Raw genomic sequence first — 8,777 nt, 5'->3', positions numbered from 1 at the left:
ACAACTTATTATGGAGCTGGAAACAAGCCCAAATAAGCAACTACACTTTAGTAACAAGCCCAAGAAAAACGCGAGCCGCGACTTCCAATATTTGTAAGCGACAATACAGAAAAACAAGCCCAAAGTCGCTTAGAATAAGCGGACTTGGCAACACTGATTTCAGGTCTATGTGCAGTGTGTAGGCCTACATTGTAATTTTCCCATAGGGGATCAATAAGAGTAGCCCATAAATGAAAAAATAAATAAAATAAACCCCAGGCACTTTCTGAAAAAATCGGATCAGTTTGTTTTCCATCTTTCCATCTTCCATCGCTTTTAGTAGGCTATCGAAATGTAAAGTTACAGTTAAATGTCATGGCGGTGTCTGTAGTTGCCGTAGGTTGCGTGGTCTTGCAAAAAGGTGACCTATACTCTGGTGGGACACACCATTCTCCCAGGTGTTTAATTAGGAGCAAACCGGCGTTGTAGAAAAAACAAAGCTGTACAGTCCTGAGGGTGCTTCCTGATCAACCAGCCTCACTAGCGTCTGAACGCACCTGAGGTGTAGGACTTTACGCATAAGTTGGAAACTTTAAATGCAAAACGTTACCAAGTTACAGGCCCCCGGGGGGGGGGGGACTTTAAGAACATCGAGTTCCATAGACACCGGTTGAAACCTTTAACCTCCTGAGAACTAAGCTTTTGTTGGTATGCGTTTTTTTAGTTTTTAACTACTACGCCAAAACCCTCCAGCAGACCCGTCAATTAACAAATTAATAAGACGGGAATTGATTTTTTAAAAAAGAGCTTGGAAGTGTAGGGAGTACCTATATTTTGACTTGGGCCCCATTCGTGTCTAATAGACTGATGTGAACAAAAAAAAACTTTAAATGTAGCCCAGTCCTGAGAATGACAATAGTTTCTATTCTGCCTCAACTAACCCTTTTGTATAATGGAACTGGAAGTTGTCTACTTCACCAAACTCTGAATCAAAGTCCAAAGCAGAAGCATGTCAGAAGCGTTACAAGAACATGTCCAGTCGTTCAGATCCTACCGACAGGTGCACAAAACCGCATGGAGTTTTCAATTCAATCCAACACTTTTCTTGGACGGTTTGCTTGTGCGGCTGCAACATCAGAAGACCTTTCATAGAGTAACGCGCTGGCAGCTGGCTCAGCGCGACGTCCCCAGGCTTCAACCAGGTGTAAAACCCTAGGGCGCTGCGGCACTGCGAGCCCGCGGCAGCCCGTTTGAGATCCATTTAAGAGCCTTCTGAATACACCAGACCAGTCCTGACAGACTCCGGAGAACCGTCCACCCTCACACTTAACACAAAGCAGTTTCTGAAAGCGGTGCGGAAACTACCACACCGGGTAAGGTGCGAATGATAGGCTATCGCGTGGCCGTGTTCGTCAACTAAATAAGAAAGAAGCGAGGCGGCCCGGCAGTGTCCGCGTGGCCCCGTTGTTTTCCCAAATGAATAAAGTGAAGCGAGCGGTTTGTTCACCTGAAGTCAGGTCCAGCGCAGCTCCACATAGCCGTAAACGCGTAGCTGCTTCGCCCAGGTGTGTCGCGGACGCAGGTGACTTCTCTCCTGTCAGAGGTGGAATGAGTTTGATTAACAGTGGGCTGAGCTAGCCTCTCAGCGCCGCGCTCGCGCGTTCTCTACGTCCTCATCTCTATCTACGGCCTTGCATTATGCAGGAAAAAAAGATGCTGAAATTCCAGTCCGTCTACATGTTACACAAGAATTCCCAAAAACCAACATGTGTTTTGTTAAATTTGCCTGGAACTTACTAAATGATATTTCATTTGGATTCAAATCTATAGACCAATAAACCCAGGGCTGCCAACTTTTCCCCAAACCTTGGAGTGAGATTTGGGGGGCCAACCTATATTTTGCCGTGTACAAAGCAATTTCTTTGGGTCTTTATCCTTCAGGGTTTAAAATGGGATTTGTTATATGTGGGGGGATGGGGCTCTCCCTAGGGGGGCCAGGAAAAAAATTGAAAAATTAACCATTAAATGTCACTTTCTGGAAAGTTTTTTAGCAAAAAAATGGAGAAATCAAGTCTTGCATGATATGTGCAAAACTGTAGGGTTAAGAGCCTTTGCATTGTTGTAGTATCAACAGGTTTTAGGGCATTTAGCATTTACATTATTTACATTATTAACTATCTTATGATATAAGAACTGACCCAGACAATGTGCCAAACATAATGAGCCACATGAAGAGACAGCAGCATATGTCAGCAACAGCTGAGAAGATTTGGGTCTGTGGTGAACAGGTCCAGGGGTCCCTGGAGTAGGGACCAGTGACCCAAAGTTAAATTTATGTTGAGGGACCAACTAAGACCACTGACATTCTAAAGAATAAGAACCATTGAGTTACATAGATTCTTATCCTTTAACCTTTGTGCCAAGGCTCAGTCATGTTGGGCCCTCATCCTCTGTGCCCCACTTACTGTATTTACTTTTTGGGAAAATAAAGACTATTTGTTCATTTTATAAAACATAAATTTAATTATTTACAGTTTCATTTAGAGATGCACAGAGGTTAGAGAAGCACAATAGTGGCCCAACGTTGCAGTATAGTATATATAGTATAGTATGTATAGTTTTGTATATATAGTATAGTATAGCTCACATTTGTTTCATCAGATTTTTGCTCATATTTACAACTTTGTGCACATTCAAAATATAACTCCTCTCATCTCTATTGTCCGAGATTTGGAGAGTTGTGATATAGTCTGCTGTGCATGTCGTTGCTCCGCTGATATGATGGATCTCATTCAGACCGTCTGACAGACACAGGGGCCCATTTGGGTCTCTGGTCTCTGACAGAGTTTAGAGGAGGCTGTACGCTTCTCATCATCGGAGGTCTACGCGGATGCAGCGCGTCCTTGCCTCCAGCAGAGCGAGTCCACTAACATGAACTGAAGTTGCTACATTAGCCGCGCTGCTCACCTCTATTTTTACAGAGAGAGTGGTCACGAAGCGACTGAGGTCTGTGATACTCAGAGCTCGTACCTGAAGCCAGGGAAATGCACATGGGATGGATCGTAAAAATAATGTTCTCAGTTTGCGACATTTCGAAACTTCCACAGTCAGGGAGCGCTCTTGAACCCCTCACACAGTCTCTGAAAGCACAACTAGTCGATCACGAGTGGCTCAACAGGTAGATCTATAAATAAACTCATCTTTCAGAAATCTCACTGACCGGGTTGACACTTCAGCGTGAGACATCGAGGGTGTGGCGTGTGAGCGTGTGGAACCAGTCAAAAGCGTGTGTCTCAATGCTAATGAGTGAGAGCTGGCAGCCCTGAATAAAGGGTTAATGAATCGGTGCGGGTCTGCAGGCAGGTGGAGGCCACGCGCAGGATGTCTGAGACAGGTTTATTCAAACGTTTGACAGGGTTAGTCACTGTTGGACACATTATTTAAGTAAAATGTCTCATGACAAATCACCGGTACATACGCACAGTGTTCAGATCAGTAAAGCTCATTTTTTTCAATGTATTGCATTCCATTCAGGCCTTTTCTTCAGCCTGGTTAGTTATGACAGAAAAAACAAACAAATAAGACTTTCCTAAAAAAAAAAACACATACACATAAGAAGTAACTCCTATACAATGGAAAACGGCTGCTCTAGTTTTCTCATGCTTACCAAACCATGCAAATGTTCACAAAAGTGATGAACTTCTTTCACCTTTGTTTGTGAAATAAAAGCACTTTAAATGGAAAGGACAGAAACAATTAGCAAATTAAAGCATGATTTCTTTTTCATCAAATCTAGGTGTTCACGTCCTGAGAACTTTGCAGTGTAAGGCAAAGTAGGTGTTTGACATGGAATAACCTCAGAAACTCTCGCTGGGCCTCTCTGCTTGGAGAGAAGCTCTGCAGCTGACATGAAGTGCTGTGTAACACATGTGTGTGTGTGTGTGTGTGTGTTTGTTTTAGTCTATATTGTCATTTTGATCATTCGAGTTTATTTTGAGGCAACATTCTGGAAAACCTATTTTGTTGATCAGAGTGAGTAAATTGGCATCCTCTCATCCATTTTATAACAAGAAAATAAAAAACAACTTTATTATACAAGTGTGCTGGTATGAGTATTAGGTATTTCAGCCCATTACGAATATTTTAACCAATATTGGGCCAACACCTTGATCATAACAATATACAATTAACATACTGTGTGCGGCGTGCACACAGGGGAAAGTAGCGTACGGTCCTGTAAGGACCATTTTTGGAGCGTTGAGCTGAAGCGGATTAAAAAGGAAAGAACAAATACTGCAGATGGTGGCGAAGAAACACAGCATCTGAGAGGGAAAACCAGGGCCTAATGGTCAAACAAGTAAGATTGTTGCTAGGATACAGGGCAGACGCTCAAGGCAAAAAGAAGAAGGATGCAAGTCGGCTGTAGAGGGCTCGAGACGTGTCCGGAGCAGGAAGGGGGGGGGGGGCTCAGCGCAGGTCGCTCTCCTCGTCCTGGATGGTTTTCTTAATGCGGAGAAGCATGGTGGTGAGCCACTGGTCCAACCGTGAAATGGTGTCAAATTCCTTCACCTGAGAAATGAGCAGTTACCCAATATTAAATACTAAATCATGTACGGCCGGAAACACTGTAGGACACTGCTGTCAGTCCACGATTTACTACTGCTGCACAAACTTGTTTAGGGAAAAAAAAAAAAAAAAAACTCACCGAGTCAGTATAGGCATCAACGTTCTGTTCTTCATAGGCATCTAGAAGTTTCTGGTTGGATAGAAGTAATCATATTCTAACATTAGAAAGTCTGTCTCCTGGCGAGAAACACACCGTGGGGGTGAAGAAAACAACAGACTAGAATACACTGCTAGGCCCGCTCCATTATGGAAAAATAAATCATAATCACTTATTTGAAACAATTAGTCCTTGACTTTTAAAGATGCTGCAATTTTTGAACTTAAAAAACAGTGAAGCTGTTTTACAAATGAAGAGTGCAAACACCGTGAACTGTGAAGTATCCATTAATACTGTTCCTGTCTGAACGTTACCCCCAATTTCCACCGGATGCGGAACGTCTGCGGATCCGCTCCGGAACGGCTGCGGAGTCATTAGGTTTCCATTAAAGTCAATGTGGAACGGCTGCTCGGCAGTCCCCGGCTCTCCGGAGCAGAGCCACAGAGGTTTTATTTTTGCCGAACGCCGGAGAGCTCCGCAGCGATTTAGCACACGGCACAGAAACAAAATAAAGCATCCAGGTTCATTTTCAAAATAAAATAAGAGGGTGCTCGTGGCGGATCATATCTCCCTGCACTACACCTTGAAAACACAGCACAGAGTTGTTTCCTCTCTACTCTGGATGGAAACAAACTGCTGTTGGTTTTGTGGTTCTAGTCTTTGTGTATTTGCGAGATCTTGTGGGTCCTCCAGACTTCAGCTGGCAGTCATGGCCGCAGCCGTTCAGCAACAAGCAACCAACGCGGACCTGGTTGACGGACGGCGGAGCACGGAGCCGACACGCAGCGGAGCCGATCCGCAGCCGTTATACACCCGGTGGAAATTGGGGGTTTTCTTCCCCAATCAGAACACAACTTACAAAATAATTGCCTTTCTTGATTACGTTGTTTTGTTATTGTTAGTAGCCAAAATCGTAGTTTTGAAACAAGCAGCATTCTGACCATCACGCAGTGATTCCTGAGCAATGACCCAGCAACACTGGCTCTGATCAGCACCCGGTTACTGGTTCCACTTATTATTTATTCCTCATTCTATATTTCATACCTGTTCATACTGTCCATATTGTAAGACTTATATAATAACGTAATACTTATTAATTCCAGCATCTTTGGCACTATATTCCATAATTAAAATAATAATTTATCAGCAAAATAATTTACTCCTGCATACTTTTCACTCTTCATTGCACTATTGCCTCAACCTGTCTATATTTTGCATTTAATACGTAGCAGTGGTGTGACTGTAACATCGTCTGATTTTACTGTTTTCCACGTTCACTCTTTCTATTGTATGGTGTGTTTTTACTCTTGGTTTCTGATGCTAAGCACTTTGGATACCTGCTGGTTGCTGCATATTGAAATTTAAATACATTTTGATTGATTAATATTGTTTCTGTTATAAGTGTATATATTGTTTTTGTTGTTTGTTTTGTATGAGGAAGCACATTGTGAGCAATGTATAATACAAAGCAAAGTTCCTTGTATGTTTCCTCATACCTGGCAAACAAAGCAGATTCTGATTCTACCAATCACATTTGTTGGGGGCGGGCTTTACAATGTTTTTGAGAAACATTTTTGCACAAGGCTAATTAACAACCAAATTTCCTTTTCAATTACTAACATGTAGAATTTAGAAAGTCATCAATAGTTTGGACTGAAAACAACTCAAAATAAGACCAAAGCCTACCTTCACCAGCTTGCATTCTCGAGAGTCTGAAAAGGCGGGAAACATCTCCTCATACTTCTGCACAGCAAGCTGGGTAACAAGAGAAGGGTTATTAGAACAAGGAAGCTCGTGTTGAGGGCCGTCCGCGCCAAGAACTTTAAATAGATAGTCTCACAAATCATTTCAACTCGTGTGGATGACAGAGTCCATGATATCGTTGGGATCACTTTCACAGCTATTTCATGAATGACAGAATCACTGACAGCCAATCAAAATTCATCTGAATTTACAATATGGTACGCCAGGTGACACTGCGGCGAGAAGGTGCATTTAGTGTTACACAGGTAGACCAGTGGTGTGGTGTGACAGTTAAAAGAAAATATCTGTAGAAAACTGCCCTGTAAAATGTAACTGTCATTCTTTCCCACAAGCAGCAGAAGTGCAGTAAACTTTAAAGTCGGTTTGTCGCATATTTTCCTCATATCGTGGAGCCCTGCTTTACGCCACTGCTTCTGGACCATTATCGTTCAGCAGTGTGAAGGCTCGCGTAAAGATTACAGTTCTGGTTCTTGGTTCGGACGGCTGTACATGGACACGGGTTCAAGTGTTCCGGCTTACTTTTGCATTCAGCATGTCTACACAGAAGTGACAGAGCGCTGCCTTGAAGAAGTGATCCTTGGCACTGTATTTCAGGAGAGTACTGTCCATGGCGTGAGTTCCAACCTAAAGTTCACAAAATGGTCCAATTCAGATGTGTTTGGTTACAACAGGTGACTGACTAACATGTAGAGAGGGAGGCTGCTGCTGAGCGCCGGCTCACCTGTTCATAGATCTCAATGGCTTTCGGGTACTGCTCCAGCTGAGCGGCGTACGTTGCTACTTTCAGAAGGCACTTGTTTGCTGAACTGAAAAAAGGAAAACCGAGAAGCTTCTCAGTCCACAACAGACATCAAAGCTTAAAGACCACCACGTTACTTAACTTGGAAAGCATAAAACCAAGATGTAAAATGAAAGTAAACTGCATTAATTCATTAAAAAAAAAAGTCTATAAAACATTAAATAGTCACCTGGTGGATTCTTCCCCTTTGTAATAATCTGCTGCCTGTTCATAATGAGCAATGGCCTGGGATGGGAAACAAATAGGACATAAGAATCTTAATAATTTCCCTGAGGGGATCAATAAAGTATTTAGATTCTGCCGAATCTGCCCTGGAATTAATACCTAAAATAATCAACATGAAACACAGATATCTGACCTTATCGATGTCCACCATCTCTGTCTCATATATTTCAGCAATGGTGATGTGATGTTTAGCTGCGATGGTGAAGCGCCCCTAAAACAAACAAACAAACAAACAAACAACATATGAGAGAGAGAGAGAAATAAACACAGGGACTTACATGTTACAGAAGTAAATTGCTTCACATGTAATAATTTAAAAGAAACTAAGAAGAGTTTGGGTGTGTGTACTCACCATATCGGTGTAGATCTCAATAGCTCGGTTTAGGCAATTTATGGCCTCTGTTGAGAAATATAAAAAAAAATATTTAGACATGACATAAACCAGGGGACAACAATTTTAGGGACTCCCGTGGGTCATCTTATTGTTGTAGTTTCACTGTTGGTAACGTGATAGGGATGGAACAGAGCACAGAAATCAACGGGCGCGGGCGGGTGCCAGACGGAACCGGAGATTAAATTAGCAATTAAAAGGAAAGCAGTGAGTGCACGCAAAGCAAGCCAGGCATTTCGTTACATGAGTGTGTTTTGAGTGTGTGAAAATCTCCGTTCGGAATTATGTAATGAAATAGCAGGTAATGCATGTATGCTGTAGCTTAGATAATTTTAGAAAACATAAGGGACAAAACAGGAGTAGGATGGGATTTGGGAGTCTTTCTCTCTGGATGCTGCAGGACGGGCGGCCCCCCGGGATCGGGATATGAAGGAAGTACTTTCGGGGGCCTGAGATGGGATGGGAGTGATCATTGATTCCTGTGTCACTCTCTAACATAAATCCATGTCAGTGAAATTATTCAGGGAATTCACACCGTCAATGGAATTGGTTTTGTTTTTTTCTTTCTTTCTTTAACACTATTTTAAAATATAAAATTAGAGCCGGGCAGCGATTACAATTTTTAATCGCGATTAATCGCATGATTTCCCTGATTAATCGCAAAATGAAATAATGAATTCAAAAGTAGTGTAAATAGTGCAATTTTTTTTTTTAAATGTTCTACCATATGAACGAAATTGCCGTAACATTTGTTCTGCAAAAACTTACCAGCATTTTGTTTATGTCCAGAGATGGATTCCATCTGGTTGGAACGTGTTAATAAGCGACTCCTTCTTATGTCCACGTTGTTCTGTTGTTGCGCGCTGTTAAGCAGAGACACTGAGGGACACTTTCCA

The 8,777-nt window shown here is 42.3% G+C and overlaps 1 protein-coding gene across 2 annotated transcripts in view; it reads right to left on the bottom strand.

Annotated features, from left to right (window-relative positions):
• Positions 1-3,343: 3,343 nt before the first annotated feature.
• Positions 3,344-8,777, bottom strand: part of napab (N-ethylmaleimide-sensitive factor attachment protein, alpha b) — a 10,064-nt gene continuing 4,630 nt past the window's right edge. For both annotated transcript variants that reach the window (XM_034867583.1, XM_034867582.1), the window contains 8 exons: positions 7,843-7,889; positions 7,624-7,701; positions 7,435-7,490; positions 7,188-7,272; positions 6,986-7,090; positions 6,389-6,457; positions 4,685-4,735; positions 3,344-4,548 (listed from right to left, as the gene is read on the bottom strand). In XM_034867583.1, the coding sequence (XP_034723474.1) occupies positions 4,447-4,548; positions 4,685-4,735; positions 6,389-6,457; positions 6,986-7,090; positions 7,188-7,272; positions 7,435-7,490; positions 7,624-7,701; positions 7,843-7,889 (593 nt within the window). In that variant the 3' untranslated portion in view covers positions 3,344-4,446. The remainder of the gene's footprint in view (positions 4,549-4,684; positions 4,736-6,388; positions 6,458-6,985; positions 7,091-7,187; positions 7,273-7,434; positions 7,491-7,623; positions 7,702-7,842; positions 7,890-8,777) is intronic.

The sequence above is a fragment of the Etheostoma cragini genome, chromosome 3 (assembly GCF_013103735.1).
Source record: "Etheostoma cragini isolate CJK2018 chromosome 3, CSU_Ecrag_1.0, whole genome shotgun sequence".
Lineage (NCBI taxonomy): Eukaryota > Metazoa > Chordata > Actinopteri > Perciformes > Percidae > Etheostoma > Etheostoma cragini.
Note: the sequence above shows the minus strand (reverse complement) of the source record. Positions and strands in the feature narration are given on the sequence as shown.